The 16422-nt window shown below is 59.1% G+C and overlaps 1 protein-coding gene across 4 annotated transcripts in view; it reads right to left on the bottom strand.

Moving 5' to 3' along the window:
- The window catches only part of apoc2 (apolipoprotein C-II), a 66340-nt gene that overhangs the window by 4610 nt on the left and 45308 nt on the right, over nucleotides 1-16422 (bottom strand). For all 4 annotated transcript variants that reach the window (XM_086003988.1, XM_086003985.1, XM_086003987.1 and 1 more), the window contains 3 exons: nucleotides 7957-8055; nucleotides 6119-6192; nucleotides 3114-3258 (listed from right to left, as the gene is read on the bottom strand). In XM_086003988.1, coding sequence (XP_085860114.1) covers nucleotides 3114-3258; nucleotides 6119-6173 — 200 coding nt within the window. In that variant the 5' untranslated portion in view covers nucleotides 6174-6192; nucleotides 7957-8055. The remainder of the gene's footprint in view (nucleotides 1-3113; nucleotides 3259-6118; nucleotides 6193-7956; nucleotides 8056-16422) is intronic.

The raw sequence follows: 16422 nt of genomic DNA, 5'->3' as shown, positions 1-16422 counted from the left end.
CGCTCCCTCGGTACTGCCCCTCCGACAGTGCTGCGCTCCCTCAGTACTGCCCCTCCGAAAGTGCGGCGCTCCCTCAGTACTGCCTCTCCGACTGTGTGGTGCTCCCTCAGTACTGCCGCTCCGACAGTGCGGCGCTCCTTCAGTACTGAGCCTCTGACAGGGCAGCGCTCCCTCTATACTGCCCATCCAACAGTGCGGCACTCCCTCAGTACTGCCCCTCCAAAAGTGCAGTGCTCCCTTAGTACTGCCCCTCCAACAGTGCAGCGCTCCCTCAATATTGCCCCTCCGACACTGCGGCGCTCCCTCAGTGCTGCCCCTCCGACAGTGCAGCGTTCCCTCAGTACTGCCCCTCCGACAGTGTGGTGCTCCCTCAGTACTGCCCCTCCGACAGTGCGGCGCTCCCTCGGTACTGCCCCTCCGACGGTGTGGCGCTCCCTCTGTATTGCCCCTCCGACAGTGCAGTGCACCCTCAGTGCTGCCCCTCCGACAGTGCGACGCTCCCTCAGTACTGCCCCTCCGACAGCACGGCGCTCCCTCAGTGCTGCCCCTCCGACAGTGTTGCGCTCACTCAGCACTGCCCCTCCGAAAGAGCGGCGCTCCCTCAGTACTGACCCTCCGACAGTGCGGCGCTCCCTCAGTACTGCACCTCCGACAGAGCGGCACTCCCTCAGTACTGACCCTCTGACAGTGCGGTGCTCCCTCAGTACTGCCCCTCCAACAATGCGGCGCTCCATCAGTACCGCCCCTCCGACAGTGCGGCGCTCCCTCAGTACCGCCCCTCCGACAGTGCGGCGCTCCCTCAGTACCGCCCCTCCGACAGTGCGGCGCTCCCTCAGCACTGCCCCACCAGCAGTGCGGCGCTCCCTCAGTACTGCCCCTCCGACAGTGCAGCGCTCCATTAGTACTGCCCCTCCAACAGTGCGGCGCTCCCTCAGTATCGCCCCTCCGACAGTGCGGCGCTCCCTCAGTACCACCCCTCCGACAGTGCGGCGCTCCCTCAATACCGCCCCTCCAAAAGTGCGGCGCTCCCTCAGTACTGCCCCTCCGACAGTGCGGCGCTCCATCTGTACTGCCCCTCTGACAGTGTGACGCTCACTCAGTACTGCCCCTCCGACAGTGCGCCGCTCCATCAGTAGTGACCCTCCGACAGTGCAGCGCTCCCTCAGCACTGCCCCACCAGCAGTGCGGTGCTCCCTCAGTACTGTCCCTCCGACAGTGCAGTGCTCCATTAGTACTGCCCCTCCAACAGTGCAGCGCTCCCTCAATTTTGCCCCTCCGACAGTGCAGCACTCCCTCAGTAGTGCCCCTCCGACAGTGCTGCGCTCCCTCAGTACTGCCCCTACGACAGTGCGGCGCTCCCTCAGTACCGCCCCTCCGACAGCGCGGCGCTCCCTCAGTACCGCCCCACCGACAGTGCGGCGCTCCCTCAGTACCGCCCCTCCGACAGTGCGGCGCTCCCTCAGTACCGCCCCTCCGACAGTGTGACGCTCACTCAGTACTGACCCACCGACAGTGCGCCGCTCCGTAAGTACCGCCCCTCCGACAGTGCGGCGCTCCCTCAGTACCGCCCCTCCGACAGTGCGGCGCTCCCTCAGTACTGCCGCTTCGACAGTGCGGAGCTACCTCAATGCCGCCCACAGACAGAGCGGCACTCCCTCAGGACTGAGCCTCTGACAGGGCAGCGCTCCCTCAGTACTGCCCCTCCAACAGTGCGGCGCTCCCTCAGTACTGACCCCCCAAAAGTGCAGTGCTCCCTTAGTACTGCCCCTCCAACAGTGCAGCGCTCCCTCAATATTGCCCCTCCGACACTGCGGCGCTCCCTCAGTGCTGCCCCTCCGACAGTGCGGCGCTCCCTCAGTACTGCCCCTCCGACAGTGTGGTGCTCCCTCAGTACTGCCCCTCCGACAGTGCGGCGCTCCCTCGGTACTGCCCCTCCGACGGTGTGGCGCTCCCTCTGTATTGCCCCTCCGACAGTGCAGTGCTCCCTCAGTGCTGCCCCTCCGACAGTGCAGTGCTCCCTCAGTGCTGCCCCTCCGACAGTGCGACGCTCCTTCAGTACTGCCCCTCCGACAGCACGGTGCTCCCTCATTGCTGCCCCTCCGACAGTGTTGCGCTCACTCAGCACTGCCCCTCCGACAGTGCGGCGCTCCCTCAGTACTGACCCTCCGACTGTGCGGCGCTCCCTCAGTACTGCACCTCCGACAGAGCGGCACTCCCTCAGTAGTGCCCCTCCGACAGTGCTGCGCTCCCTCAGTACTGCCCCTCCGACAGTGCAGCGCTCCCTCAGTACTGCCCCTCCGACTGTGTGGTGCTCCTTCAGTACTGTCCCTCCAACAGTGCGGCGCCCCCTCAGTACTGCCCCTCCGACAGTGCGGCGCTCCCTCAGTTCCGCCCACTGACAGAGCGGCACTCCCTCAGTACTGAACCTCTGACAGCGCAGCGCTCGCTCAGTGCTGCCCCTCCAACAGTGCGGCGCTCCCTCAGTACTGCCCCTCCAACAGTGCAGTGCTCCCTTAGTACTGCCCCTCCGACAGTGCAGCGCTCCCTCAGTACCGCCCCTCCGACAGTGCGGCGCTCCCTCAGTACCGCCCCTCCAACAGTGCGGTGCTCCCTCAGTACCGCCCCTCCGACAGATCGGCGCTCCATCTGTACTGCCCCTCTGACAGTGTGGCGTTCCCTCAGTACTGCCCCTCCGACAGTGCGGCGCTCCCTCAGTACCGCCCCGCCGACAGTGCGGTGCTCCCTCAGTACCGCCCCTCCGACAGAGCGGCGCTCCATCTGTACTGCCCCTCTGACAGTGTGGCGTTCCCTCAGTACGGCCCCTCTGACAATGCGGCGCTCCATCTGTACTGCCCCTTTGACAGTGTGGCGTTCCCTCAGCTCGGCCCCTCTGACAGTGTGGCGCTCCATCTGTACTGCCCCTCTGACAGTGTGGCGTTCCCTCAGTACGGCCCCTCTGACAGTGCGGTGCTCCCTCAGTACTGCCCCTCCGACAGTGCAGCTTTCCTCAGTACTGGCGCTGAGGAATCTGCCTCCGGGATTCTGCAGAAATGGGGCAGTTATTTGGAACGTGTTTTCGGTGTCGCTGCTTCACCCCCTCACTCAGCACTTACTTGACAATTTGGCTTGCTGATGACAAAGATACCGCGTCGATCCATTGTGTCACTTGGGTGGACGCGTTGTCCCAGTAATTCTGTAGTGTCTCCGCAACACCGCCTTCCTCAGTCTGGACCGTCAACTCACTTAAAGCTGAGGTTTCTGCAGAACACAAAGCAAGGTGCTATCATTGGAGGCAAGGAAGGGGGTGAGGGTGGAGGGAGCAAGAAGGGAAGAAAGAAAGAGAGAGAGATAGAAAGAAAGGAAAAAAGAGAGAACGAAGGGAAGAGAGAATGAAAGAGAGAAAGTAAGAAAGAAAGAAGGAATGAGAGAGAGAAAGAGAGAATGAAAGAAAGAAGGAAACAGAAGATAAGAATGAAGTCGCGGAGCCTCAATTAAAGGTGATGAGGGGGGCGGGTCCGGGAATGGTGAGGAGGGGGCGGGGCCAGGAATGGTGAGGAGGGGGCGGGGCCAGGAATGGTGAGGAGGGGGCGGGGCCAGCAATGGTGATGAGGGGGTGGGGCCGGGAATGGTGATGAGGGGGCGGGGCAGCAATGGTGATGAGGGGGCGGGGCCAGCAATGGTGATGAGGGGGCGGGGCCAGGAATGGTGATGGGGGCGGGGCCAGGAATGGTGATGAGGGGCGGGGCCAGGAATGGTGATGAGGGGGCGGGGCTGGGAATGGTGATGAAGGGGCGGGACCAGGGATGGTGATGAGGGGGCGGGGCCAGGAATGGTGATGAGGAGGCGGGGCCAGGAATGGTGATGAGGGGCGGGGCCAGGAATGGTGATGAGGGGGCGGGGCCAGGAATGGTGATGAGGGGGCGGGACCAGGAATGAAGATGCGGGGGCGGGGCCAGGAATGGTGATGAGGGGGCGGGGCCAGGAATGATGATGAGGGGGCGGGGCTGGGAATGGTGATGAGGGGGCGGGGATGGGAATGGTGATGAGGGGGAGGGACTGGGAATGGTGATGAGAGGGTGGGGCCAGCAATGGTAATGAGGGGGCGGGGCCAGCAATGGTGATGAGGGGGCGGGACTGGGAATGGTGATGAGGGGGCGGGGCCAGCAATGGTGATGAGGTGGCGGGGCCAGGAATGGCGATGAGGGGGCAGGGCCAGGAATGGTGATGGGGGCAGGGCTGGGAATGGTGATGAGTGGGCGGGGCCGGGAATGGTGATCAGTGGGCGTGGCCAGCAATGGTGATGGGGGCGGGGCCAGGAATGGTGATGGGGCGGGGCCAGGAATGGTGATGGGGCGGGGCCAGGAATGGTGATGAGGGGGCGGGGCCAGGAATGGTGATGGGTGCGGGTCCAGCAATGGTGATGAGGGGGCGGGGCCAGGGATGTTGATGAGGGGGCGGGGCCAGGAATGGTGATGAGGAGGCGGGGCCGGGAATGGTGATGAGGGGGCGGGGCCGGCAATGGTGATGAGGGGGCGGGGCCAGGAATGTTGATGAGGGGGCGGGACCAGGAATGGTGATGAGGAGGCGGGACCAGGAATGGTGATGAGGAGGCGGGGCCGGCAATGGTGATGCGGGGGCGGGGCCAGGAATGGTGATGAGGGGGCGGGGCCAGGAATGGTGATGAGGGGGTGGGGCTTGGAATGGTGATGAGGGGGCGGGGCTGGGAATGGTGATGAGGGCCGGGGCCAGGAACGGTGACGAGGGGGCGGGGCTGGGAATGGTGATGAGTGGGCGGGGCCAGGAACGGCGATGAGGGGGCGGGGCCAGCAATGGGGATGAGGGGGCGGATCTGGGAATGGTGATGAGGGGGCGGGGCCAGCAATGGTGATGAGGGCGGGGGCCAACAATGGTGATGAGGGGGCGGTGCCAAGAATGGTGATGAGGGGGCGGGGCCAGGAATGGTGATGAGGGGCGGGGCCAGGAACGGTGATGAGGGGGCGGGGCTGGGAATGGTGATTCGGGGGCGGGTCCAGGAATGGTGATGTGGGGGTGGGGCCAGGAATGGTGATGAGGGGGTGGGTCCAGGAATGGTGCAGAGGGGGCGGGGCTGGGAATGGTGATGAGGGGGCGTGGCCAGGAATGGTGATGAGTGGGCGGGGCCAGGAATGGTGATGAGGGGGCGGGGCCAGGAATGGTGATGAGGGGGCGAAATCGGGAGTGATGCGGGTGCGGGGCCGGGAATGGTGATGAGGGGGCGGGGCCGGGAGTGATGCTGAGGGGGCGGGGCCTGGAATGGTGATGAGGGGGCGGGGCTGGGAATGATGAGGGGGCGGGGCTAGGAATGATGAGGGGCCGGGGCCAGGAATGATGATGAGGGGGTGGGGTTGGGAATGGTGATGACGGGGGCGGGGCTGGGAATGATGATGAGCGGCAGGGCTGGGAATGGTGATGAGGGGGCGGGGCCAGGAATGGTGATGAGGGGGCGGGGCCAGGAATGGTGACGAGGGAGCGGGGCCGGGAATGATGATGAGGGGGCGGGTCTGGGAATGGTGATGAGGGGGCGGGGCCAGGAATGGTGATTAGGTGGGTGGGGCCAGGAGTGATGATGAGGGGGCGGGGCCGCGAGTGATGATGAGGGGGAGGGGCTGGGAGTGAGGATGAGGGGGCGGGGCCAGGAGTGATGATGAGGGGGCGGGGCCAGGAGTGATGATAAGGGGGAGGGGCCGCGAGTGATGATGAGGGGGCGGGTCTGGGAATGGTGATGAGGGGGCGGGGCCAGGAATGGTGATCAGGTGGGCAGGGCCAGGAGTGATGATGAGGGGGAGGGGTCACGAGTGATGATGAGGGGGAGGGGCTGGGAGTGATGATGAGGGGGCGGGGCCAGGAGTGATGATAAGGGGGCGGGGCCGGGAGTGATGATGAGGGGGCGGGGCCGGGAGTGATGATGAGGGGGCGGGGCCAGGAATGGGGACCACCCGATTCTCCTTCGGTAGGCGGAGGCTCCCAATCTTCTAATCTCTCCCCGTGCCCCCGCTCCCGCCCCCACAAGTGCGACCGGCGACCCTGGCCCTCTCGAGCACCGAGGATGGAGCGAGCACCAGGAGAAGGGTCATCTTACCACAGCAGCACACCGCGAGCACGATCACAGCCAAGGCGACCACCGCCGGCTTCATTCTGGCACCCGCCACCGACCTGCAACAACAAGCAACTGTGTCACGCGGGCTCCCGCCCCTCTCCATGACCAAGGCAGTAAAGAAACCCCCTTCTCTATTTACTGACATGCGTTCAGTTTCTGGTTCGAGACTGCTGCCCCCGAGTCCTAACTCGCACCGAGTCTTGATCACCCAGCACCCCCTCTGGCTAGCCGACCTACACTGGCTCCCGGTCCGGCAACGCCTCGATTTTAAAATTCTCATCCTCGTCTACAAACCCCTCCATGGCCCTTGCTCCTCCCTATCTCTGTAACCTCCTCCAGCCCCCTGCAACCCTCCCTATCTCTGTAACCTCCTCCAGCCCCCTACAACCCTCCCTATCTCTGTAACCTCCTCCAGCCCCCTACAACCCTCCCTATCTCTGTAACCTCCTCCAGCCCCTACAACCCTCCCTATCACTGTAACCTCCTCCAGCCCCCTACAACCCACCCTATCTCTGTAACCTCCTCCAGCCCCTACAACCCTCCCTATCTCTGTAATCTCCTCCAGCCCCCTACAACTCTCCCTATCACTGTAATTCCTCCAGCCCCTACAACCTTCCCTATCTCTGTAACCTCCTCCAGCCCCTACAACCCTCCCTATCTCTGTAACCTCCTCCAGCCCCTACAACCCTCCCTATCTCTGTAACCTCCTCCAGCCCCTACAACCCTCCCTATCTTTGTAACCTCCTCCAGCCCCTACAACCCTCCCTATCTCTGTAACCTCCTCCAGCCCCTACAACCCTCCCTATCTCTGTAACCTCCTCCAGCCCCTACAACACTCCCTAACTCTGTAACCTCCTCCAGGCCCTACAACCCTCCCTATCTCTGTAACCTCCTCCAGCCCCTACAACCCTCTCTATCTCTGTAACCTCCTCCAGCCCCTACAACCCTCCCTATCTCTGTAACCTCCTCCAGCCCCTACAACCCTCCCTATCTCTGTAACCTCCTCCAGCCCCTACAACCCTCTCTATCTCTGTAACCTCCTCCAGCCCCTACAACCCTCTCTATCTCTGTAACCTCCTCCAGCCCCTACAACCCTCCCTATCTCTGTAACCTCCTCCAGCCCCTACAACTCTCCCTATCTCTGTAACCTCCTCCAGCCCCTACAACTCTCCCTATCTCTGTAACCTCCTCCAGCCCCTACAACTCTCCCTATCTCTGTAACCTCCTCCAGCCCCTACAACCCTCTCATTCTCTGTAACCTCCTCCAGCCCCTACAACCCTCCCTATCTCTGTAACCTCCTCCAGCCCCTACAACCCTCCCTATCTCTCTAACCTCCTCCAGCCCCTACAACCCTCCCTATCTCTGTAACCTCCTCCAGCCCCTACAACCCTCCCAGATCTCTGCGCTCCTCCAATTCCGGCCTCTTGCACATCCCCCGATTTCCATCGCTCCACCATCGGGGCCTTCAGCCGCCTGGGCCCCGAGCTCTGGAATTCCCTCCCTAAACCTCTCTGCCTCTCTCTCTCCTCCTTTAAGGCGCTCCTTAAAATTGACCTCTTTGACCAAGCTTTTGATCTCCCGTCTTAATATCTCCCGATGTGGCTCGGTGTCAGATTTTGTCTGATTTACGCTCCAGTGAAGTGCCCTGGGACGTTTTACTACGTTAAAGGCGCGGGATATATAAGTTGTTTTTTCTTGTCACCAGGTGCGTACAGGGGAAGTAACCAGCAGATCAGAGGACCTCCAAGTGGGACTTCTTTTTGGGCCTGGGTATAGCTGCCATCAAGGATGCATGGGAAGGGTCCATCCGATCGCTTACCTCTCTTGCACGTGGCTGGTTGATGGTGGAGAGAGATCGTAGGATGTCCACCAGAACGCTTGATGTCTTCCGTCAGAGAGAGGTTGTTTAATAGATGGGCTAAACAATTAAAAGAAAAATTTCAATTTCTATACCTACTTTCATGACCTCAGGATGTCCCAAAACACTTTCCTACCAATGAAGTACTTGTGAAGTGTGGTCACTGTTGTAATGTGGGAAACGCAGCAGCCAATTTGAGCACAGCAAGCTCCCACAAACAGCAATGTGATAATGATCAGATCATCTGTTTTAGTGATGTTGGTTGAGGGATAAACCTTGACCCAGGACACCGGGGAGAACTCCCCCCTGCTCTTCTTCCAAATAGTGGATCAATGGGCTTCGATGGGTGAGTTAGGGTACTGGAGGGATGGGCTTCGCTGAGAGAGTTAGGGTACTGGAGGGATGGGCTTCGATGGGAGAGTTAGGGTACTGGAGGGATGGACTTCGATGGGAGAGTTAGGGTACTGGAGGGATGGGCTTCGATGGGAGAGTTAGGGTACTGGAGGGATGGGCTTCGCTGAGAGAGTTAGGGTACTGGAGGGATGGGCTTCGATGGGAGAGTTAGGGTACTGGAGGGATGGGCTTCGATGGGAGAGTTAGGGAACTGGAGGGATGGGCTTCGATGGGGGAGTTAGGGTACTGGAGGGATGGGCTTCAAAGGGAGAGTTAGGGTACTGGAGGGATGGGCTTCGATGGGAGAGTTAGGGTACTGGAGGGATGGGCTTCGATGGGAGAGTTAGGGTACTGGAGGGATGGGCTTCGATGGGGGAGTTAGGGTACTGGAGGGATGGGCTTCGATGGGAGAGTTAGGGAACTGGAGGGATGGGCTTCGATGGGGGAGTTAGGGTACAGGAGGGATGGGTTTCGATGGGAGAGTTAGGGTACTGGAGGGATGGGCTTCGATGGGGGAGTTAGGGTACTGGAGGGATGGGCTTCGATGGGAGAGTTAGGGAACTGGAGGGATGGGCTTCGATGGGAGAGTTAGGGTACAGGAGGGATGGGCTTCGATGGGAGAGTTAGGGTACTGGAGGGATGGGCTTCGATTGGAGAGTTAGGGAACTGGAGAGATGGGCTTCGATGGGAGAGTTAGGGTACTGGAGGGATGGGCTTCGATGGGAGAGTTAGGGTGCTGGAGGGATGGGCTTCGAAGGGTGAGTTAGGGTACTGGAGCGATGGGCTTCGATGGGTGAGTTAGGGTACTGGAGGGATGGGCTTCGATGGGAGAGTGAGGGCACTGGAGGGATGGGCTTCGAAGGGTGAGTTAGGGTACTGGAGGGATGGGCTTCGATGGGAGAGTTAGGGTACTGGAGGGATGAGCTTCAATGGGAGAGTTAGGGTACTGGAGGGATGGGCTTCGAAGGGTGAGTTAGGGTACTGGAGCGATGGGCTTCGATAGGAGAGTTAGGGTACTGGAGGGATGGGCTTCGAAGGGTGAGTTAGGGTACTGGAGCAATGGGCTTCGATGAGAGAGTTAGGGTACTGGAGGGATGGGCTTCGATGGGAGAGTTAGGGTACTGGAGTGATGGGCTTCGAAGGGTGAGTTAGGGTACTGGAGCGATGGGCTTCGATGTGAGAGTTAGGGTACTGGAGGGATGGGCTTTGAAGGGTGAGTTAGGGTACTGGAACAATGGGCTTCGATGAGAGAGTTAGGGTACTGGAGGGATGGGCTTTGATGGGAGAGTTAGGGTACTGGAGGGATGGGCTTCGATGGGAGAGTTAGGGTACTGGAGGGATGGGCTTCGCTGAGAGAGTTAGGGTACTGGAGGGATGGGCTTCGATGGGAGAGTTAGGGTACTGGAGGGATGGGCTTCGATGGGAGAGTTAGGGAACTGGAGGGATGGGCTTCGATGGGGGAGTTAGGGTACTGGAGGGATGGGCTTCGAAGGGAGAGTTAGGGTACTGGAGGGATGGGCTTCGATGGGAGAGTTAGGGTACTGGAGGGATGGGCTTCGATGGGAGAGTTAGGGTACTGGAGGGATGGGCTTCGATGGGGGAGTTAGGGTACTGGAGGGATGGGCTTCGATGGGAGAGTTAGGGAACTGGAGGGATGGGCTTCGATGGGGGAGTTAGGGTACAGGAGGGATGGGTATCGATGGGAGAGTTAGGTTATTGGAGGGATGGGCTTCGATGGGGGAGTTAGGGTACTGGAGGGATGGGCTTCGATGGGAGAGTTAGGGAACTGGAGGGATGGGCTTCGATGGGAGAGTTAGGGTACTGGAGGGATGGGCTTCGATGGGAGAGTTAGGGTACTGGAGCAATGGGCTTCGATGAGAGAGTTAGGGTACTGGAGGGATGGGCTTCGATGGGAGAGTTAGGGTACTGGAGCGATGGGCTTCGATGGGTGAGTTAGGGTACTGGAGGGATGGGCTTCGATGGGAGAGTGAGGGCACTGGAGGGATGGGCTTCGAAGGGTGAGTTAGGGTACTGGAGGGATGGGCTTCGATGGGAGAGTTAGGTTACTGGAGGGATGAGCTTCGATGGGAGAGTTAGGGTACTGGAGGGATGGGCTTCGAAGGGTGAGTTAGGGTACTGGAGCGATGGGCTTCGATGGGAGAGTTAGGGTACTGGAGGGATGGGCTTCGAAGGGTGAGTTAGGGTACTGGAGCAATGGGCTTCGATGGGAGAGTGAGGGCACTGGAGGGATGGGCTTCGAAGGGTGAGTTAGGGTACTGGAGGGATGGGCTTCGATGGGAGAGTTAGGGTACTGGAGGGATGAGCTTCGATGGGAGAGTTAGGGTACTGGAGGGATGGGCTTCGAAGGGTGAGTTAGGGTACTGGAGCGATGGGCTTCGATGGGAGAGTTAGGGTACTGGAGGGATGGGCTTCGAAGGGTGAGTTAGGGTACTGGAGCAATGGGCTTCGATGAGAGAGTTAGGGTACTGGAGGGATGGGCTTCGATGGGAGAGTTAGGGTACTGGAGTAATGGGCTTCGAAGGGTGAGTTAGGGTACTGGAGCGATGGGCTTCGATGTGAGAGTTAGGGTACTGGAGGGATGGGCTTCGAAGGGTGTGTTAGGGTACTGGAGCAATGGGCTTCGATGAGAGAGTTAGGGTACTGGAGGGATGGGCTTTGATGGGAGAGTTAGGGTACTGGAGGGATGGGCTTCGATGGGAGAGTTAGGGTACTGGAGGGATGGGCTTCGATGGGAGAGTTAGGGTACTGGAGGGATGGGCTTCGATGGGAGAGTTAGGGTACTGGAGGGATGGGCTTCGATGGGAGAGATAGGGTACTGGAGTGATGGGCTTTGAAGGGTGAGCTAGGGTACTGGAGCGATGGGCTTCGATGGGAGAGTTAGGGTACTGGAGGGATGGACTTCGATGGGAGAGTTAGGGCACTGGAGGGATGGGCTTCGCAGGGTGAGTTAGGGTACTGGAGGGATGGGCTTCGATGGGAGAGTTAGGGTACTGGAGGGATGGGCTTCGATGGCAGAGTTAGGGTACTGGAGGGATGGGCTTCGATGGGAGAGTTAGGGTACTGGAGCGATGAGCTTCGATGGGAGAGTTAGGGTACTGGAGGGATGGGCTTCAATGGGAGTGTTAGGGCACTGGAGGGATGGGCTTCGATGGGAGAGTTAGGGTACTGGAGCGATGGGCTTCGATGGGAGAGTTAGGGTACTGGAGAGATGGGCTTCGATGGGAGAGTTAGGGTACTGGAGGGATGGGCTTCGATGGGAGTGTTGGGGTACTGGAGGGATGGGCTTCGAAGGGTGAGTTAGGGTACTGGAGTGATGGGCTTCGATGGGAGAGTTAGGGTACTGGAGGGATCGGCTTCGATGGGAGAGTTAGGGCACTGGAGGGATGGGCTTTGAAGGGTGAGTTAGGGTACTGGAGCGATGGGCTTCGATGGGAGAGTTAGGGTACTGGAGCGATGGGCTTCGATGGGAGAGTTAGGGTACTGGAGGGATGGGCTTCAATGGGAGAGTTAGGGTACTGGAGGGCTGGGCTTCGATGGGAGAGTTAGGGTACTGGAGGGATGGGCTTCAATGGGAGAGTTAGGGTACTGGAGCGATGGGCTTCGATGGGTGAGTTAGGGTACTGGAGGGATGGGCTTCGATGGGAGAGTTAGGGCACTGGAGGGATGGGCTTTGAAGGGAGAGTAAGGGTACTGGAGGGATGGGCTTCGATGGGAGAGTTCGGGTATTGGAGGGATGGGCTTCGATGGGAGAGTTAGGGTACTGGAGCGATGGGCTTCGATGGGAGCGTTAGGGTACTGGAGGGATGGGCATCGATGGGAGAGTTAGGGTACCGGAGGGATGGGCTTTGATGGGAGAGTTAGGGTACTGGAGGGATGGGCTTTGATGGGAGAGTTAGGGTACTGGAGTGATGGGCTTTGATGGGAGAGTTAGGGTACTGGAGGGATGGGCTTCGATGGGAGAGTTAGGGTACTGGAGGGATGGGCTTTGAAGGGAGAGTTAGGGCACTGGATGGATGGGCTTTGATGGGAGAGTTAGGGTACTGGAGGGATGGGCTTCGATGGAGAGTTAGGGTACTGGAGGGATGGGATTCAATGGGAGAGTTAGTGTACAGGAGGGATGGGCTTCGATGGGAGAGTTAGGGTACTGGATGGATTGGCTACGATGGGAGAGTTAGGGTACTGGAGGGATGGGATTCGATGGGAGAGTTAGGGTACTGGAGGGATGGGCTTCGATGGGAGAGTTAGGGTACTGGAGGGATGGGCATCGATGGGTGAGTTAGCGTACTGGAGGGATGGGCTTCGATGGGAGAGTTAGGGTGCTGGAGTGATGGGCTTTGATGGGAGTGTTAGGGTACTGGAGGGATGGGCTTCGATGGGAGAGTTAGGGTACTGGAGGGATGGGCTTCGATGGGAGAGTTAGGGTATTCGAATTAGGGCTTCGATGGGAGTGTTAGGGTACTAGAGGAATGGGCTTCGATGAGAGAGTTAGGGTACTGGAGTGATGGGCTTCGATGGGAGAGTTAGGGTCCTGGAGGGATGGGCTTCGATGGGAGAGTTAGGGTACTGGAGGGATGGGCTTCGATGGGAGAGTTTGGGTACTGGAGCGATGGGCCTCAAGGGGAGAGTTAGGATACTGGAGGGATGGGCTTCGATGGGTGTGTTAGGATACTGGAGGGATGGGCTTCGATGAGAGAGTTAGGGTACCGGAGGAATGGGCTTCGATGGGCGAGTTAGGGTACTGGAGGGATGGGCTTTGATGGGAGAGTTAGGGTACTGGAAGGATGGGCTTCGATGGGAGAGTTAGGGTACTGGAGGGATGGGCTTCGATGGGAGAGTTAGGGTACTGGAGGGATGGGCTTCGATGGGAGAGTTAGGGTACTGGAGGGATGGGCTTCGATGGGAGAGTTAGGGTACTGGGGTGATGGGCTTCGATGGGAGAGTTAGGGTACTAGAGGGATGGGATTCGATGGGAGAGTTAGGGTACTGGAGGGATGGGCTTCGATGGGAGAGTTAGGGTACTGGAGGAATGGGTTTCGATGGGAGAGTTAAGGTACTGGAGGGATGGGCTTCTATGGGAGAGTTAGGGTGCTGGAGGGATGAACTTCGATGGGAGAGTTACGGTACTAGAGGGTTGGGCTTCGATGGGAGAGTTAGGGTACTGGAGGGATGGGCTTCGATGGGAGAGTTAGGGTACTGGAGGGATGGGCTTCGATGAGAGAGTTAGAGTACTGGAGGGTTCGGCAGCAATGGGTGAGTTAGGGGACTAGAGGGATGGGCTGCGATGGAAGATTTAGGGTACTGCAGGGATGGGCTTCGATGGGAGAGTTAGGGTACTGGAGGGATGGGCTTCGATGGGAGAGTTAGGGTACTGGAGGGATGGGCTTCGATGGGAGTGTTAGGGTACTGGAGGGATGGGCTTCGATGGGAGAGTTAGGGTACTGGAGTGATGGGCTTCGAAGGGTGAGCTAGGGTACTGGAGCGATGGGCTTCGATGGGAGAGTTAGGGTACTGGAGGGATGGACTTCGATGGGAGAGTTAGGGCACTGGAGGGATGGGCTTCGCAGGGTGAGTTAGGGTACTGGAGGGATGGGCTTCGATGGGAGAGTTAGGGTACTGGAGCGATGGGCTTCGATGGCAGAGTTAGGGTACTGGAGGGATGGGCTTCGATGGGAGAGTTAGGGTACTGGAGCGATGAGCTTCGATGGGAGAGTTAGGGTACTGGAGGGATGGGCTTCAATGGGAGTGTTAGGGCACTGGAGGGATGGGCTTCGATGGGAGAGTTAGGGTACTGGAGCGATGGGCTTCGATGGGAGAGTTAGGGTACTGGAGAGATGGGCTTCGATGGGAGAGTTAGGGTACTGGAGGGATGGGCTTCGATGGGAGTGTTGGGGTACTGGAGGGATGGGCTTCGAAGGGAGAGTTAGGGTACTGGAGTGATGGTCTTCGATGGGAGAGTTAGGGTACTGGAGGGATCGGCTTCGATGGGAGAGTTAGGGCACTGGAGGGATGGGCTTCAATGGGAGAGTTAGGGTACTGGAGGGCTGGGCTTCGATGGGAGAGTTAGGGTACTGGAGGGATGGGCTTCGATGGGAGAGTTAGGGTACTGGAGGGATGGGCTTCAATGGGAGAGTTAGGGTACTGGAGCGATGGGCTTCGATGGGTGAGTTAGGGTACTGGAGGGATGGGCTTCGATGGGAGAGTTAGGGCACTGGAGGGATGGGCTTCGAAGGGAGAGTAAGGGTACTGGAGGGATGGGCTTCGATGGGAGAGTTCGGGTATTGGAGGGATGGGCTTCGATGGGAGAGTTAGGGTACTGGAGCGATGGGCTTCGATGGGAGAGTTAGGGTACTGGAGGGATGGGCTTCGATGGGAGAGTTAGGGTACCGGAGGGATGGGCTTTGATGGGAGAGTTAGGGTACTGGAGGGATGGGCTTTGATGGGAGAGTTAGGGTACTGGAGTGATGGGTTTTGATGGGAGAGTTAGGGTACTGGAGGGATGGGCTTCGATGGGAGAGTTAGGGTACTGGAGCGAAGGGCTTTGATGGGAGAGTTAGGGCACTGGATGGATGGGCTTTGATGGGAGAGTTAGGGTACTGGAGGGATGGGCTTCGATGGAGAGTTAGGGTACTGGAGGGATGGGATTCAATGGGAGAGTTAGTGTACAGGAGGGATGGGCTTCGATGGGAGAGTTAGGATACTGGATGGATTGGCTACGATGGGAGAGTTAGGGTACTGGAGGTATGGGATTCGATGGGAGAGTTAGGGTACTGGAGGGATGGGCTTCGATGGGAGAGTTAGGGTACTGGAGGGATGGGCATCGATGGGTGAGTTAGCGTACTGGAGGGATGGGCTTCGATGGGAGAGTTAGGGTGCTGGAGTGATGGGCTTTGATGGGAGAGTTAGGGTACTGGAGGGATGGGCTTCGATGGGAGAGTTAGGGTACTGGAGGGATGGGCTTCGATGGGAGAGTTAGGGTATTCGAATTAGGGATTCGATGGGAGTGTTAGGGTACTAGAGGAATGGGCTTCGATGAGAGAGTTAGGGTACTGGAGTGACGGGCTTCGATGGGAGAGTTAGGGTCCTGGAGGGATGGGCTTCGATGGGAGAGTTAGGGTACTGGAGGGATGGGCTTCGATGGGAGAGTTTGGGTACTGGAGCGATGGGCCTCAAGGGGAGAGTTAGGATACTGGACGGATGGGCTTCGATGGGTGTGTTAGGATACTGGAGGGATGGGCTTCGATGAGAGAGTTAGGGTACCGGAGGAATGGGCTTCGATGGGCGAGTTAGGGTACTGGAGGGATGGGCTTTGATGGGAGAGTTAGGGTACTGGAAGGATGGGCTTCGATGGGAGAGTTAGGGTACTGGAGGGATGGGCTTCGATGGGAGAGTTAGGGTACTGGAGGGATGGGCTTCGATGGGAGAGTTAGGGTACTGGAGGGATGAGCTTCGATGGGAGAGTTAGGGTACTGGGGTGATGGGCTTCGATGGGAGAGTTAGGGTACTAGAGGGATGGGATTCGATGGGAGAGTTAGGGTACTGGAGGGATGGGCTTCGATGGGAGAGTTAGGGTACTGGAGGAATGGGTTTCGATGGGAGAGTTAAGGTACTGGAGGGATGGGCTTCTATGGGAGAGTTAGGGTGCTGGAGGGATGAACTTCGATGGGAGAGTTACGGTACTAGAGGGTTGGGCTTCGATGGGAGAGTTAGGGTACTGGAGGGATGGGCTTCGATGGGAGAGTTAGGGTACTGGAGGGATGGGCTTCGATGAGAGAGTTAGAGTACTGGAGGGTTCGGCAGCAATGGGTGAGTTAGGGGACTAGAGGGATGGGCTGCAATGGAAGATTTAGGGTACTGCAGGGATGGGCTTCGATGGGAGAGTTAGGGTACTGGAGAAATGGGCTTCCATGGGAGAGTTAGGGTTCGGGAGGGCTGGGCTTCAATGGGACCGTTAGGGTACTGGAGGGATGGGCTTCGATGGGAGAGTTAGGGTATTGGAGGGATGGGCTTCGATGG

Source organism: Somniosus microcephalus, chromosome 12 (genome assembly GCF_052327205.1).
Source record: "Somniosus microcephalus isolate GS21.2 chromosome 12, FLI_Smic_1.0, whole genome shotgun sequence".
In the NCBI taxonomy this organism is placed as follows: domain Eukaryota; kingdom Metazoa; phylum Chordata; class Chondrichthyes; order Squaliformes; family Somniosidae; genus Somniosus; species Somniosus microcephalus.
Note: the sequence above shows the minus strand (reverse complement) of the source record. Positions and strands in the feature narration are given on the sequence as shown.